This window comes from Gymnoscopelus microlampas (assembly GCF_963454915.1).
Source record: "Gymnoscopelus microlampas genome assembly, chromosome: 14".
Classification (NCBI taxonomy): domain Eukaryota; kingdom Metazoa; phylum Chordata; class Actinopteri; order Myctophiformes; family Myctophidae; genus Gymnoscopelus; species Gymnoscopelus microlampas.
The window spans coordinates 14,979,924-14,997,423 of NC_139951.1; the positions used below are offsets into that span (position 1 = coordinate 14,979,924).

The following is a 17,500-nucleotide window of genomic DNA, read 5'->3' on the forward strand; positions in this document are numbered from 1 at the left end:
GTTTTCAACAGTCGTGGTTATGTGCGGTATAGTAACATCGGTGAGCTTGGCATATTAAGCTCAAGGAGACGCATGTAACTGAGAGAGAGATGTCTGCGTGGCAGTCTACAGTGGTAGCATCCCTGCTATCACTATACAGAGTAGCTCTGGACATGAGACAGCTAAATGCAGCTAAAATTGAAATGCATGCTTATGCAATGTGCACTTACTGCTGCTCCCCCCTAGCAGAGGATAGAGTGACCTTGTAGCAGTAGGTAGTGTGAGTGTGTGTGTGTGTGCTTGTGTATTCGTGCTTTTGCATGCTCTTATTTGTGTGTGTGTGTGTGTGTGTGTGTGTGTGTGTGTGTGTGTGTGTGTGTGCACGAGTGTGTGTGTGTGTGTGTGTGTGTGTGTGTGTGTGTGTGTGTGTGTGTGTGTGTGTGTGTGTGTGTGTGCGAACGCATGCAGGCACGTGCGTGTGGGTGTGTGGTCGTGCATATAAGAAAATGTTCCAGAATGAGTCAGCACAGCAACAGCAGGAGGTGGTGAGGATGACGGGGTTGTTACGTGGAAGGGAAATGACTTAACTTTTCTGACCAATTAGATAAGCTGCCTGTTGACTGGACCACTTGTGTTGGTGCAGAGTTCCCTTCCAAAACTCACACAGCGCACATCCATATTGGAACGAGGCGTTGCAGTGGTTCCCATACGGCGTGCCGAGGCACACCGTTGTGCCGTGAGACTGGTCCAGGTGTAGAGTCCAAAGTGAAGCACGCACATCCAAAATTGCATTTGTTTTCCGGTGCTGGACAACAATACGTACACCGGAGAGAATAAAGGGAAGTCTGCACGCTGTTTATCAGCTCTTTTGGGTCGAAACGTTGTCGTTGACATAAAGTTCTCCTGGGAGCTAATGAACAGCTTCATGACTTCCTTTTTTTCAAGTCCAGGTGTGCCTTGGGATTTTGTGACAAGTAACCACATATTATTATTATTGCAATATACTGTAGAACTATACAAAAAGCTATGAGTAATTCTATTATGTCAGCAGGTGTGCACTCATTTCCCAAAACAAATTCTTTAAACCTAGGCAAATTCTTTAAACCTATATTTTAACCACTTTAAACCTGGTATCCCTATTTGGGCATGTTCTTATTTGTGGAAAAATGCAGATCTACAAGCTAAAATGTGTGAAATTATGATGAGTAGGTCTTCAGAAGTCAAACTTTTTATTTGGAATTGGTCAATAAAAATACACTTACTGTATATAGTGCTAACAGTGATAACAGGTGTTATACAGACTATTCTGTACGGATATGAATACAGGTGTGCCTGTATTCAAAGTTAGAAAACCACCGGTCTAGCATACTGTATATCTGCTACTATAAGACTTTATTGTGACCTTTTGTCCTGCCCCCATCCTTTCGAAAACATTGGCCTTTTCATCTATTAGCTAGTTATCTGCAGCAGATCAAAACATTGTCTATAGTTAGAATCTATACCTGAACTAGAACCAGAATATGATTATTTGCCAAGTACGACTTGGTGCATTGCTCTCACAAAAATATATACCGCAAGATAAGAGAAAAAGTATAAAAATGTAAGAGTAGGATATCAAAAAAGTTAATACAAGTATAATATAAAGAAAAACAAGAATATAGAATGTTGGCAGCAGGAGCAGTGTGAACAGTGTTGGAAGCGTGTATAGGGCATGTATCATATCGTCGCTGTTGGGCAGAAACCGGCTATCTTAAATAAATCAGTGCTATTGAACACCCTTTACGTCTTTATGTGGGTTTTACAAATATTTAACCAATGAAAAGTATTGAAACGCGCTTCTGACTAAACCTCCTAACTCCTTTGGATCCTCAAACTGTCGGTCAAACCACATAACTCCAACGTTGGAGATGCTGTTTTTTCCATCGTTGATTAGAACGACGAAGTCAGACAGTAAAGGTCTCCACATTAATGGTCAAAAACCTCCTGACTCCACTTGAGCTGTATTTGGGTAAAGTGATGATAATATAAGGACACATTCAAGTATCTGATGAGGCAGCATTTCTTGAAAAGTTTATATTTTGGACATAGCTGGTTTCTGCCCGACAGCAGAGATATAATATCATAGATATATAGCAATAATACTGCAAGAGTTATACTACACAGTACTTGTGCTGTGCTGTATACACATTCTGTACATATTGGATATACTGTTCAATTCAATACCTGTGTAGTGTATAACCGTTATTTGATTGGCTAGCCTAGAGTCAAGACCATTAGTGTTCCCGGCAGGATGTTGATCTTGTGATGATCAGGAAAGAAGGTCAAACAAATCCTTGAATATTCCCTAAAATATTAGAGGTTAATTAAAAGTGTTGTAAGTCATATTTTTGGTTAAAGCAAAAGTGTATTTTTAAAAAAAAGCTCTATATTCCTTTTATTACTCCGTAATCATTTCTAGAGAGTGTTTGTTAAGTAACAGGGGGTCTCCCCTAGCCTGGTAACCCCCCCCCCCCCCTCCGGAAATCTAATTTGCATTTGACTATCCAGAGGGAGGGGTTTACCAGGCTAGGTCTCCCCGTCTTCGATGAAATTGGTAACCAGACCTGAAAATGAATTTTCTATTTACTAGAGAGTGTTATCATGTTATTTAACAAACACAACCATTGCTATGGGAACAGCTATTTAACACTTGTTTTCACTCGTCACTTACAGCACCATCTGCATTATTAATCATGACTGATCTCTGATCTTGTGTATTTTCTGGACAGCCGTCCAGATGATGGCGCAGCGCCACCTGAAGGCGCTGGGCATGAGCTCCTGTGGCTCTGTGGAGAAAGAGGAGCTCTCTTCTGAAGAGGAGGAGGAGGAGCAGGAGGAGGATGAGCGAGAGGAGAGACACCGTATGCCTACGGCTGTTGGTGGGTGGCTGCACAAAGACTGAGCACACACGCATGCATGCACACACACAGCCTAAAAGTCGTGCACAGCAGTAAAATCCACATTGTTAATTTATCCATTTTGTAATTCCAAGAGTGTACAAATGTAACCAAATGGACCCGTAAGTTCACCCCCAAAATGACTCCATTTCTATAGATTTCTATATAGTCACCCCATGGAGACTTGAATTCATTCTTTTGTTTTTGACGCATTCCTAAGCCAATAATTTGATGACAGTTCCGATAGGAGAGACAAAGAGTCTCCTTTCTCTCCCCTACCGGAACCGCTGCCTACCTGGCTGCCTACCTGGTCATCAAATTATAGGCTTAGGAATGCGACTAAAACAAAAAAATATCCATGAATTCAAGTCTTCATGGGGTGACCAATCGATAGGAAAATAAAAAATTTTTTGGGTGAACTATCCCTTTAACACTCAGGATTGTACTTTATATGCACCTGAACAGGCACATGGTCAGCTGAACCTCTGACGTTGAAATTCCTTTTCTCCTCAGACGTGGCCGGCGACAGCAGACCGGCGAAGGCTCGGTCGGGGTCAAAGGTCAAACCAAAAGGCCCGTCCTCCTGCCACCACGCCGCCCTCCTCACGCGTCACCACCACGGAGACGAGGACGAGACGAAGGAGCGAGAGGGAGGGAAGGAAGAGGAATGACAAAATGAGCGATACTCGTGGAACGTTTTTTTTTTATGTTAAACAACTGTTTGTTGACGATGGTGTGTGACTACCATTACATGCATGTTCGTGTGTGCGTGTGCGTGTGTGTGTGTGTGTGTGCGCGTGCGCGTGCGTGCGTGCGTGTGTGTGTGCGTGTGTGAGAGTGTGTGCGTGCGTGTGTGTGAAGGAAAAGACGTGAGCAGATTTCCCAGCAGGCTACAGTACGTATATCTTCTATGTCGTATATCTTTTGTAGAAGTGGTTGCAGAGATTGTTCTGTGACAGAACGTTCCCTCGTTTGATGACATGCAAGATGCAACACACCCGTCAACCAGCCATGTATGTTGTTGTTTTTGTTGTTATTGGTTGTTGTGGTGGTGTCGGGTGCTCTTGAGCAAGGGCTAGAGTTTAGGCTGAAGCCGTAACCTGTTTGTCAGTGTGAATCAGCAGTGTCACATAAATGCTTCAGATATCAGTGTAGTGGGGCAGACAACCTGCTTTCAAAGCTGAGTGGCACTATTGGTTCCAGCCTATAGACCCCGCCCACTCTCTGAGTGGACTGCCTCTTGGTCTGGTGTTGTAAATGTGAACCTAGCATTTATTCGGTACAGAATGTATTGTCCAATGAGAGTCGGAGGTGGGGGTGGGTATCCCTTAGGATTGGTTTAGGGAAATTCGAATCCCCTCCCCCTTGTAATCGCCTACACTGGAGCCAATGTCAGACTGATAGTCTGGCACACCAATCAATCAATCAATCAATCAATTAATCAATCAATCACATTATCTTTCTGTGAAACCTTAGTTTTAAGCACAGGATGCTACGTGCTCTGAATTATTGGCTTTTGTTGAAAGCTTCAACTAAAGTTGAAAGGTTTTACTGTATCGCCAATCAATACTTGACACAGTTTTCACACTCAAATAGGAGTGAGGCTCTTCCCCATTGGTTCAGGCATGTATACTTTGTAAATGGAACAGATGCATGCTTGTAAAAGGGCTTCCTATGGCGCCCGGTTCGCCATGAAGTCACGGATGCTCAGCTTTGCGAACGGCACTTCTGTGGAGCTCGAGCACATTGAAACCAAAGAAAGTGTGAACCAGCTCAAGTTAAGACACTTTAAAATGCAGGCAGCATCTGAGACACTTTGAATTCAAGCCACGACCCCACCAGACTAAACTGAACCAGAGTCACACAACAACAACCATCGGGAAGCACAATTTATCGCTTTGACATGATAGAAAGCGTTTTTTGTAATGCATTGATCATAGAGGAAATTAGCATTTTGCATGTGGAATATTATGCATGACAAGGGGTGGGGGTGGGGGGTCCTCTGGTTAATCATGTACACATTATTCATTTATTTACTATACAAGCTATATTTTATGTTAATTGCTAATAAAAGGACTATATTACCAGGGTTATTCTGTGTGTGTGTGTGTGTGTGTGTGTATTTGTGTCTATGGGTTTGTAATGTAGTGCAAAAATGTTGTACTTCAATATACTTAGTAGTTTAACCACATGAACCTCACGATGCGCTGTGAGCTTGTAGATCGGCTATTTTCACTATTTGATATGTAGACCAAAGCATGTTTTTTTTCTAAGTGGTTAATTATTATGCTGTTTCATCGGGGAACATACAGACATACTGTTCAGTAATAGGGGTCTCACCAGCTCTTTAGTAAACAAAATACATATTCATTTGGGTGAAAAGAATAAAAACAATAATGAGCGGCCACATTTGGAGCTGATAAATGGGTACTCTCCTGGTTGCATAAAATTGACAACCTACTTGAAAATGTATTTTCTGTTTATTAAAGAGCTGGAGAGATGGCGAGACTCTAGAAATTAGAATCAGAATATAGAGAATATAGAGCTTTTACCTTTTAACAAACAATATCACCTACAGTACCTTTAAGCGGAAAGAAGCACAGAGTAAGAATACTTTGTCTTTTAAGTCAAGGTACAAAAGTATTAGCATCAATATACTTACAGTAGAAAAAGTAAAAGTAGCCAATGTGCAGAATGTCCATTTTAGAATTATTAGGCTATATATCATGTTATTGGACTGAAATTATTGATGCAATGTGTTCATCACCTCTTTTTAATATTGCAGCTGGTAAAGGTGGAGCTCATTTTAATGACTATATACCGCTGGGTAGCCTAGCCTTTAAATATATCATAATTTATTTGCTGACTTACAATATTTCCCTTTGAAATGTTGTGGAGTAGAAGTATAAAGCATGAAATAGAAATAAAAGCACCTCTAAATTGTACCTATACTACTAAAAACACTTACACTCCACTGCTGCCTTTCTAGTTTTTATGTATGTCATCAAATTAACCCATGCACTCCAAAACAATATCCATCTTGTGTTTCTGTCACACAAGACAGACTACACATACTGCCATTCACTGGTTATAGGATTATAAATGTAAGTCACATCAACTCTTCAGATCAGACTTTATGGTCAATTTATGTTAAACTGAATGCAGTCTCAGTCATGGTCAGCTAAACACCTGTCCTTCCAATTAGTACACCACCTAAATAAATGCTCTTTAGTCTTACATTCTCATTCTGTTGTATTGAAAATGAATGGTGTGAGGAGGACCTTCTCTCATCCTGCCAGTAGAGACTGCTGCTTGGGCTGGTTGGCAGCCAGGGTGGAGCTGGAGGGATCGTCAGGGGCAATGGGGCACACCTGGGCCTGGTGTGTCCCAGGCTATTTAGGCTATCTTCTTTCACTCAGTACTGTCACTCACCTCCACAGGCCATTTTGGGTAGGTACACAGCAGTCATGCTGCGCATACACTCATACCCATGCACCACCTACACACTGATTCTGACTCATATTTACTGATGTTAAATATCCAGTCTCTACGTATTTAGTTTATTCTTAAATAAAGATTGTTTGGTATTCCTTTATAATAGGTGCTTGTGTGACTGTGTCCCCCTCTCACTTTTTTCTCCCTATTCCACTTCACTTGCTATTCTTTCAGTAGTGCATACAACAACACTATATTCTACCTCTCCATTCTCTAGACTAGAGTAGGTTTTGCAATTTTATCAACTTCATTCCAGCAGCAGCAACAATATTGGAACCCATCCAAATCCCACAACAGCTTTTGAGTCCAATACAAGCAATAAAATATGCAGTAAGGTGTTTTGTTCCTCCATCCTTCAAAGCCAGAATCAGACTATCAAACACAAGCTTTTGGTTTCCCTTCTTCCACCCACCGTCTGTGCAGGGATTGTACTGACACTCAGTGGTCAATATTGGTCATGTTTTATGCTACAATAGCAGCTCCAATATCATCCAAACAGGTCTCAATATTAAGTGCACGTTTTCAAAACTCTTCACAACAGCACTCTATGAGGATGAAACTGTCAAACAACAACTAAATCCTTTTCTCATTCAAACTCAACCACCATGGGCTCAAAGTTGGGGTTCACCAACAAATGTTTTGTTCAAAACCTGGACACCAATTTGCAGAAACACCACATCACAGGTGATTCTCATCGGGGTCTCTCTGTGGGTATGTCTGTGGCGGGCACACAGATATGCCCAAATATGGACTTGTGCCACACCATGCCACGCCACGGAATGTGTTGTCAATGTGTTAGAGGGGATGTGTATTTAAATGAACTGGATATTATTAGCGGTTGTAAAACGTGTTGTGAGAAGTTCCTCAACTTTGCTGATAGAGGAAGAATGATTAATCCAACATTCATGGAACTCCTGAAATAATCTAACAGTGTTTAGATAAAGCGAACATTAACATGTTAGCACTTCGAGTGCTAACCGGAAGAGCATGTGTTGGGAAAGTATGCGCCTCTGAATATGCAATGTCAGTCAGAGTACTTACTGCAGTACACATTATCATAGTATGTGGAGGCCAGTCTGTCAGTAGGCTACTGCTATGACATCAAATTGATCAAATCAGGGATTTCCATATATGGGCATAAAAGGGACACACACTAATATACAGGATTCTTGGAAATCATGTCATCAGTTCTCGAGATATCTGCAGGGTCATGCGGACACACGGACACAAACATAGAGATTTGTACCCGTCTGTCTGTGTCCCTTTTGTCTCCATATTTGGAGATCTCTGTATCTGTCTGTCTAATGTGTCCCATTTATGCCTTGTCCCTTTTATGCCCATATATGGAGATCCCTGTTTTTTTATGGTTATGTTTGAGTCATATAGTGACAGGCCCAATATATGGGCATATCGGGTTTGTTTATGGTTATGTCTGAGTCATACTGACGAGGCGGTGGTCCGCAGGCTCCCAATAGCCAATTTTATTATAGGATAATATAGGTATAATGTAAATGTTGAATTGTGGATGTTTTAAGTTTATTTAACGTTACATAAAGCCACTAATAACAACTCTTCACCATGGGAGCAAATAGTTTATTTTGGTTTTCCCCCCATGGAGCAATCATATGTGACGTATTGCGGCAACTCCTGTACATGCCGACTGTTTCCGGGTAACAGTTTGTGTTGCGTGTGACGTTACACCAGATCAGCATATAAGGTGTTGAGGATGATGTACTCATGATTCCATGTACACTTCATCTCCAGACGACAGATAGAGAGCCACGTAGACGAACAACTTTCTTGCTAACAATGGATAATTGTGCCCCGATCGAGTCTGACTCCGACAGAGACAGTGCTGTCGACAGTAACTTGGATCAGGCGCTTCTGTCATTGGCAAAGAGGAAGAGAGTTGACCCAGGTGAACAGGAAGAGTCAGTAACTAAGCCTGCTGCTACTGCAGACTCCGAGACGGCAGATAGTGAAGAGTGGGCCATCACTGGCACCAAAGGTAAGAAGAGGAAGGTTAAGCAACGGAAAGGGTTGGACGAGAACACAAAAAACACTAAAGTGGAAAAAGCAGCAGCGTCTGGCAGCTCCGATGGAGACGGCTCACCTAAGAGCTCTGTGCCGGAGGAGGGCGAGGTGTCAGACTCAACAGACAGCAACAGATCGAACTCGGACTCCTCCGAGGACGTGTTCCAGGACGGTTACGGCGATGACCTGATGGGAGACGAGGAGGACAGAGCTCGGCTGGAGCAGATGACGGAGATTGAAAGGGAAAAGGAGCTGTTCGACCGCTTTGAGAGGAAAGAGAAGCTTAAGACGCGGTTTGGAATTAGAAAGATGCTTAAGGCTGACAAGAAAAATAAAAAGGAGAAGACAAAGCAGCAGGAGGAGGAAGGGAAAGAAGAGAGAAAGCTATCTCGGGTCCAAGAGACACAGGTGGTCGGCAACGCACGCCACGAGGAGAGACGATCCAAACGTGACGAAAAGCCTGACAAAAAGTCCCAGGCCATGGAAGAACTGAAAGCTAAGCTTGAGAAGAGGAAAAACAGAACTGGCACTGCTGAACTGCTGGCTAAGGGTGAGCCCCTGAAAACCAGCGAGGTGTATTCTGATGACGAAGAGGAGGAGGATGACAAATTATCTCTAAAGAGTGACCAGAGTTCATGCTCTTCTTCACCCTACGATAATGATAAAAAAGAGGAGACTCCAAAGTCTCAACCAGTATCACGCCCAGATGAGCTCAACAGAATTCGCCTGTCCAGACACAAGCTCCAACACTGGTGCCACATGCCCTCCTTTGCCAAGACTGTAACTGGGTGCTTCGTCCGGATAGGCATCGGGAGCAGCAAGGGTAAACCAGCGTACAGGGTTGCTGAAATAATGGAAGTGCTAGAGACGGCTAAAGTCTACGATCTTGGATCAACAAGAACAAACAAAGGCTTACGACTAAGGCATGGAGGCGACACGCGTGTCTACAGACTTGAGTTTGTGTCAAATCAGGAGTTCACAGAAAGCGAGTTTATGAAGTGGAAAGAGGCGATGGCGGTCGCTGGGAAGCAACTCCCAACCCTTTACCATATCACAAAAAAGGAGCAGTCCATCAAAGAGGCCGTGTGCTATAAATTGAACGACAAAGACATAGAAGACATTGTGAAAGACAAGGAGAGATTCCGAAAGGCTCCGCCAAATTATGCCAAGAAGAAGACTCAGCTCCTCACAGATAAGGCCAAAGCAGAAGACAGAGGAGACGGCGATAAAGCGAAAGTGATCCAGGATGAACTGAACGAGCTGGAGGAAAGAGCCGATGCGCTTGAAAGGCAGAGGACCACCAAAAGCATTTCTGCCATCAGCTGTATCAACAAGCGGAACAGAAATTGGAACAATGCGTTGTCAGAAAAGGCTCAAGTTACCGAAGCACACAATTCCAAAGTCCAACAAATAGACCCTTTCACCCGAAGACCGTGCAAGCCCACCATGGTGTCTAATGCCAAAGACCCTGCAGTACACGCTGCCATCCTCGTTCACCTAAACCAGAACTATGGTTTAGGGTCAGAAGGACAGGATCCCAACTCTGGAGACAAAAACGTAAGGGGACAGCAAGCTATCCAGACAGACAAAGATGCCCCAATAGCAACCAGGGATCTCTCAGAAGACCTATTCAAAGCACATGATTTTGATATTAATATTGACCTACAGGTTCCATAATAGGCAACATCTCTCAGCGAGCTCAAACGCTCTTCATATTCCATGAAGGATGTCAAGTATGTCAGAGTGCTGCAGGATATGTATGAGGCCTGTGTGTGATATAGGATCGGGTCTGAGCCCTTTCTTGTTCACATTAGTAATGGACATGTTGATGGATGTCACCATGGACTAGGATGTACGCGCTAAGACCTTGTGATATGTTGTGAGAAAGAGGGACCAGGTTGAGGAGAGTTGGGACAGATGGAGGCGTGCCCTGGAGAGAAGAGGAATGAAAGTCAGCAGGAGTACAGACAGAATATGTGTGCGTGAGATGGAGGGAAGTGGAATGGTGAGGATGTACCTCTAAGGAGTAGAGGTGGTGAAGGTAAGGTAGTTAAAATATTTGGGGTCAACTAGTGTGGACGAGAGGTGAAGAGAGTACAGGCAGGATGGAACATAAGAAAAAGAGTGAAAGGGAAGGCGTAAAGGTGACAAGATCTGGAATGACCGCATTAGAGGGTCAGCCCAGGTTGGAAGGTTTGGGGATACGGTAAGAGAGGAAAGAGAGGCCGAGATGGTTTGGACATGGATGGGTATATTGGGAGGTGGGTGCTGATGCTGAAGATGGAACTGCCAGGTAAGGGGAGAAAAGGAAGGCCAAAGGCAAATAAAATAAAACAGTCTCCCTCCCTCTTGTTCCCTCTCTCCATCTCTTCCCTCTCTCCATCTCTGTCCCCCTGGGTTATTGATTCTGCTTTACAAAAGCCAAAGGAGCAGTAAATATGAAGAGAGGAGAAACCACATCCTGTCTCATCAGCAGTATAGCCTACTGGTGTTTCAGAATTGAATGTTATGTTGTCCAGAAGGAAATACTGCAAACATACATAAATACAGAAACAATGGGGAGCCGATGGCCTACTGTTCCCTGTCATTCTAAAACTGTATCCAATAAAGGCAGAAAGGCCCAAAAATATCTTTAAAAAAAAATAAACGAAACAATAACACCCATTTTGGTATATCTTGACTTGATGACTTGAAGACCAGCTAAAATGAAAAATATGTTTACACATATTATTCAGAGCATAACCATGGTCACAATAGGTACATGTAGTTGACAATAGATGCCAAAATTGTGTATATTTTTTAAATACCCGTTACATCAAAAGTCCCTAAAAGTCCATCTTAATTACTTCCTGTGACATAAACAATGCAGGATTACATGGGCAGGTACTAACCAATTTCAAACAATAATATGATGACGGGCACCTGTTAATCACAGTTCCACACAAAGGTACTGTATGATTCATCATGCTACAGTGCGGAGCTACCCTTGTTTTAACAGTAGACTATAAAATGTTACAAAAAACACATTTGTGGTATAAAATAGGCAATGCAGTAACAAAACTAATTTAGCACTTCCTGATTTATTTTTTTTACTTTGTGAAGCAGCGTGAGAACCAGGGTGCTCCTGCATAGACGGATACAAGTCAAGACTTTCAACTGCAGAGTGTGCGGAGGATGGAACACTGTGGTTGTTCAAAACCACCCCAACCGTCGCTGTGATTAGCTCTTAGCTTTTTTTGACAATCCCCCGACCTGACCCCGTAGGCCAACTGGTACACTGATCTTGAGAAAGTATTGAGAAATACTAATTTAGAGACTCAAGTACCATTCAGAACTTGAACTTGTCAGACGTTGGTCTATATTCTGCCCTGGTTCATTTTATTTTGAACAACTTCAGCCTTTTCTTCCAAGCACACACAGCACATGTACTGTACACATACAGTATATCTGTACACACACACTCACCAACACCAGACATAATGTATAGTCTTTCAAGCCAGACTGTTGACTCACACAATTTTCAAATGCTTCCGTCATACAGTCTGTGCAAAGGAAGCATTGTAAATGATCAGGGAGTAAAGCAGATCATTTACACAGCTTGCATTCCAGCATGTGGAGTATGTAGCTCTGGTCTGCTGCAGAACACACATCTTACATTGTGCAATGTAAGGTTGGTTTAATGTATCCAAAATGCTTAGATTATTATTTTTATTTCAGTGGAAAAGAAAACCGCAAATCCTGCAGGTTGGCACAGTACCTCTGACAGTGATGTACCATTAATGGTACATCGCTGTCCATTAATGGTATTCCAGTTATTCCACTGGAACCACTATGAACTGAAAGCACGCCTGCGCAAATCGGTGCTGTTAAGCATGCAAGGTAACAGTTTGTATTATGTGTGACCATTAGACCAAATCAGCTTATTTATGTTGTTAAAGATAGATTTATATGTCGATTCTGTCTAGCAACATCACCTAGAGAGATGTAAACGTAGTTGCGTAGTTAAACAGATAGATAGACAATTCTTATAAAGAGGCAACAGAGACAGGAAAGCAGTGCCAACCAGTTAATATGAGTTATTTAGAGGAAAATGATGTCTTTGAAGAGCTCAGGACTTATTTTTCTGTCAGAGAGTGGAACCAGCTGGCCACCACTGTGAAGATACGATATCTGAATATCATGAAGAACCATTTATTTAAGCTCTCCATAGGTCTGAAATCTGTGGCTCCAGATTTTATGACGATGGACAGGTCAAGGGTGACGGGTCAGGGGAAAGTCTCGTTACCTCGGCCAAGTGAGGAGGAAGTGCAGGAGGGGAAAGACGATGAGGAGTGGACTCTTCATCTGTCTCGTGGTCATATAGAAACTCTAGCAGTGTATCCCAGTGACCGAACGCTCAGAAAACTACCCCGCGTTGATTACACAGAACAGGAAGTACCGGAGCACAGAGCCAATAAGGCCCTGCCTCCGAGATTTGAGATTAGACAGTCACACGTTCCAGATACGGGTTTAGGAGTGTTTTACTATGGATACTCTGAGCTTCCCGTGGGGACCCACTTCGGTCCGTACGAAGGACTGAAGACAGACGACCTCTACTGCCAAATGCTGAGGAGTGGACAGATCCCGCCCTGTCAGCAACTCACGTTCTCCGTAGCCAGCCAGAAACAAGGAGACGCGGACGAACCGAGATCCTACAGTCTACCGTTTAACAAGACTCTAACTCAGCTGACTTACACAGGAAAGAAAGCCCAAATCTGCAAAATGTGCGACAAGAGTTTCAGTCACCTGGAGAAACACCAATGCGTCCTCACCGGAGAAAAGCCTTTCTGCTGCAACCAGTGCGGCAAGAGTTTCAGTAAGTTGAGTAACCTGAACAGACACCAGCGTGTCCACACCGGAAATAAACCGTTCCACTGCGAGCAGTGCAGCAAAAGCTTCAGTCAGTTGGTCCACCTGAAGAAACACCAGCGCCTGCACACCGGAGAAAAGCCCTTCCACTGCAAGCTGTGCGACAAGCGTTTCAGCCGGCTGGACAGTCTGAAGAGACACCAGCAGCTCCACACCGGAGAAAAGCCCTTCCACTGTAAACTGTGTGACGGGAGATTCAGTCAGCTAGGCGTCCTTAAGACACACCAGCGTCTCCACACTGGAGAAAAGCCCTTCCATTGCCAACATTGCGACAAGAGATTCAGTCAGTTAGGTACCCTGAAATCACACCAGCGCCTGCACACTGGAGAGAAACCGTTCCAATGTAAACGTTGCGAGAAGCGTTTCAGCCAGCTAGGCGTTCTGAATAGACACCAGCGTATCCACACCGAGGGGAAACATGCTTTAAATAGTCTGAGAATCCGCTAGCTGTGATGATGATCAGATTAAACGGCTGTATGTTGATAGGGAAATACTGTGAATATGTCATGCACTTTCAGGTAGTTTAGATATAAATGTAATTTTATGCGCGTTTTTTTACACAGATCACATTTTAACACTGAGTTTTAACGTCTTAATCGGTATTGCTGGCGAATGTTGAACCTTGAATATTAAGACTACTTGCACAAGAGTAGTTTGCATGCATTCAGCCAGTATAGGCCAAGGGATTAAATCCCAGAATATTTTTTGCATTTGCTAATATGTTTTTCGTGTGAATATTAATTCATTATGGTGATGGCCCTACGGCCTTTGCCAGGGCGTGTGTGTGTCTGCTTTGTATTGCAGTGTGTAATGATTCCTGGCTGGAGGTGGATGGGCAAACAGGGGATTGCAGGCTCCTTTCCAAGAGTATGAAGATCCACCCTACCCAATGCTCATTCTCTTCCGGCCTCAACAGCTATTTGGTTTATTATTTTTGTTTGCCTTGCATTAGCTAAGTTTGGCAGTTTGTTTCCCTTCTTTATTGTTTGTTGGAAACTGCATTTTTTAATTTCATTTTTGTTAATAAAATCTGTCACTTCTGGTTAATACTCTCTTACCAGAAGAGGGGAATAATTGACTGTCATCAAGCTGGCTTGTAAGTGTGTCTGTTCAGCAGACAGTGTTGCTATTATATATTTTCTGTATTGTCTAATTTTATGGTCATTGTTTTGTGAATTATTTGATGTATAGAAATGCATTTCAAGTTTGCTCAGAAAATCTGTAATTGTGTAGTCTAACTCATGGCCCATGGTTTGCTTTGTTTGAGTTGATGATGATGCCAATTAGTAATTATAGGTGGGTCTTACCTGGTATGAGGGAGGCTGCAATTGTTAAGAGGGGAATGCTCAGAGTGAAATGCTCAGTTTGCTTGATGCTATTGTTAGAGTATTTCTTAGAATATGTCAGACTATGATGTGTTGAGTTAAATGATCAGTTTATTGAAGAGAATCAGCCATGCTGTCAGGATTATTGTGTATAGTTTCCTGTTATCCTTGTACTTTTATTGTGTAGTATTGTTCCTAGTGTTTCCTGTCTGCCCTATCCACCTGTTTCCTAGGCTGTGTGTTTTCCACTTCCTGTCGGATTTCATTGGATATCATTAGTCATCTGACCGGTTTCATTGGATTTCATTGGATCAAAAGACAGGAAGTGGAACACAGTGAAAAGCCTAGGTAACAGGTGGATAGTGTTTGCTACCTGTCTTGTCTCTCCTCCCTGTGACTACTCGTTTCTCCACCTGTGTCCTGTTAGTCTCCCAGCCAATCCCTGTGTTGATTGTCTTTGAGTTCACCCGTGTCTTGTTAGTCCTGTGTCTATTTAAACCTCCCTGTGTTCAGTATGCCCTTGTCAGATTATAGTTGTTGTCATGTTGTGTCCTTCCTTGTATGTCCTGCTGTATCGACAACGTATATTGAAAGTTTGATAATAAATCATCATTGAACTTGATCTTCCTGCCTGGTTCTGCACTTGGGTCCAAACACTTGTCTCACATCGTGACACATGTGAAGCATACAGTCCGTTACACAATCAACTAACTGAAGTTATAATGTCATGATGACCTCAGTACATCTTATTTGGGAAAGTACATCTTATTTGGGAAAGTACATCAACACTATATTGCAACACAAGACAGAAAGATATCATTCAGTTAGCAAGAAACCTTCTTTCCATCAGCCAGCTTAAGTCATATAGTGACCCTTACTAGTTACATTTGGCACAAGGGGGATCTCAGCATTTCAGCTGAAGGTCCGACTGCTGCAGCCTTGTGCTGTCAGTGACACGTGATATGAGGCACAGAAAGTAGGGTCCTTCCCTTCCTTATGGATCACGGTGATGATCGCCTCTGACCAACTCTCAGGGGGATCCTTTCCCCCAAGAGCATAATTAAATACCCTCTGTAAAAGAGGGATAATCTCTTTCCCAAAACATTTGTAAAATTCCCCTGAGTACCCATCTACACCTGGAGATTTGCTATTGTTTTGTTTTTTATTACTTCTTCAAATTCCTCTATTGAAATTGGGTCTACCATAAATTGTGAATCTTCTTTGCTTAATTTTGGTAAATAGATTTTTTCCATAAGTGCTCGAATTTTGTCTTCCTAGTTTTCAACCATTGTAAATTCATATCATTTTTTGTAAAATTAAGAAAAAGCCTTTGCAATATCATTGGGATGCGAGACTATTGCACCTTTTTAAACAATGTTACAAAGTGCTTAACAACTTAAAATCAAACAGTGAATCATAGATCATAAACAATTACAGCAACAAGAACAACACACAACAACAGTATCAGTGAGTATACAGTAGATGCACCGAATTCTGCTGTTGAGAGGTTAAGAAGGCCTTTCTATAAAAATGGGTCTGGATTGGATTTTAAAATGGTGATGGAACTAGGAAACCTGAGGTCCAAAGGAAATCAACACAAAGCATAGACACAATGCATCACATCAGACATTATGAGCTCAAAGTCAATGACAAATAGTTTTGCAACCTTCCAGTAAGTCAGAAATTAAAATATGTTATACTTGCAAGAAATCTTGAATTCGATAAATATAGTATAGTCCCTGTAACGAAGAGCTCCTCCGTTACTTATGATTGACACTAATTTGCACTTTACTCTTTTGCACAGTATGTTTGCACAAGGATATTGGATCATAAGAGGAATGTGCAATATGTTTTAGTGCAATATCATTTGGCAATATATATGGGATGTTGGATTTTGATTTTAATACTGCTTATGTCTGTCTGTTCCAGGGTGTTCGGGCAAAAGAGTCCCCAGGGTGCCCGAGCACCATATATGGGTGGACTGGACCACAGTAGAAGAGAGAGGGGGGTTTTGTGTTGTATATTGGAAGCTGCTAATAATGTGATAATGTTTGTTTTGCCATAGGGTGCTTAAGTTATATGTTTTTGCCAGGGTTATTGATTCAGATGTTTTAATGGAATGTGTGGTTTAGATTTGTTGCATGTTTGAAGTAACCTGCAACATGGTTGAACCAACACTGATTCACTCACACTGATTGACTCACACTGATTGGCTCAGCTGAGTATAAAACGCTGCCAGAAACAAACACACTCATTTAAGTGTTAGGACATGGTGGAGCTGCCGACCACCATGCCACCTTCTGCTGCTGATGCCCTTAACCTGTACACTTTGGATGAATAAAAGCACTTTGGTTGCAAATTACACCTGACTCTGTGCTGTTTCCAGCCGCTTATTGGGCCAGTCCTTTACAGTCCCCCAACTTCACACTATGGGGTATTCAGCATAATTGGCAATGCCGCAAAGATTCTTGTTCCTGGCCATTCGAATGTACCCGTCTTCACCCCATCCAGTGCCCCAGCTGGAAGCAGAACACACAGTTTGACTGTTTAGATTGACATTGAAAACGTTTGGTGTCTCTCCACTGACTGACGGTTAGGACTAGTTTCAGAACTGATATTAAAATTCCACTGTTCCTTTTAAGGCTCTGGCCCAGTGGCGTAGGCAGGAATTAATTAGTGGCTAGTCCTGGCACGAAACAGGTGGGCACAGGGTGCGCACGTGCGACATTCTTTAATTAATTCTTACTTTTGCCTTCAATTTCCTCAAAATATGAAGTCAGGTGTCTTTGAGATTGACAGGTGTCGTGATCTCACGGCGGTCCC

General features: G+C 42.6%; 2 protein-coding genes and 1 pseudogene across 3 annotated transcripts in view; 2 read left to right on the forward strand and 1 right to left on the reverse strand.

The window, feature by feature from the left end:
- The window catches only part of LOC311059980 (uncharacterized protein), a 35,313-nt gene extending 30,422 nt beyond the window's left edge, over nt 1–4,891 (forward strand). Inside the window, exons 4-5 of the mRNA XM_084078108.1 lie at nt 2,748–2,897; nt 3,429–4,891. Coding sequence (XP_083934234.1) covers nt 2,748–2,897; nt 3,429–3,586 — 308 coding nt within the window. The 3' untranslated portion in view covers nt 3,587–4,891. The remainder of the gene's footprint in view (nt 1–2,747; nt 2,898–3,428) is intronic.
- A 3,328-nt stretch (nt 4,892–8,219) lies between these two features.
- LOC311060064 (RNA polymerase-associated protein RTF1 homolog) lies at nt 8,220–10,121 on the forward strand (the record flags this gene model as incomplete). Its single annotated transcript, XM_084078191.1, has 1 exon — nt 8,220–10,121. The coding sequence occupies one exon, from the start codon at nt 8,220–8,222 to the stop codon at nt 10,119–10,121; it is 1,902 nt and encodes a 633-aa protein (XP_083934317.1).
- A 5,357-nt stretch (nt 10,122–15,478) lies between these two features.
- LOC311059910 (cathepsin K-like) overlaps nt 15,479–17,500 on the reverse strand; it is a 5,867-nt pseudogene continuing 3,845 nt past the window's right edge. The window contains exon 8 of the transcript XR_014602917.1: nt 15,479–17,196. The product of XR_014602917.1 is annotated as a cathepsin K-like (transcript). The remainder of the gene's footprint in view (nt 17,197–17,500) is intronic.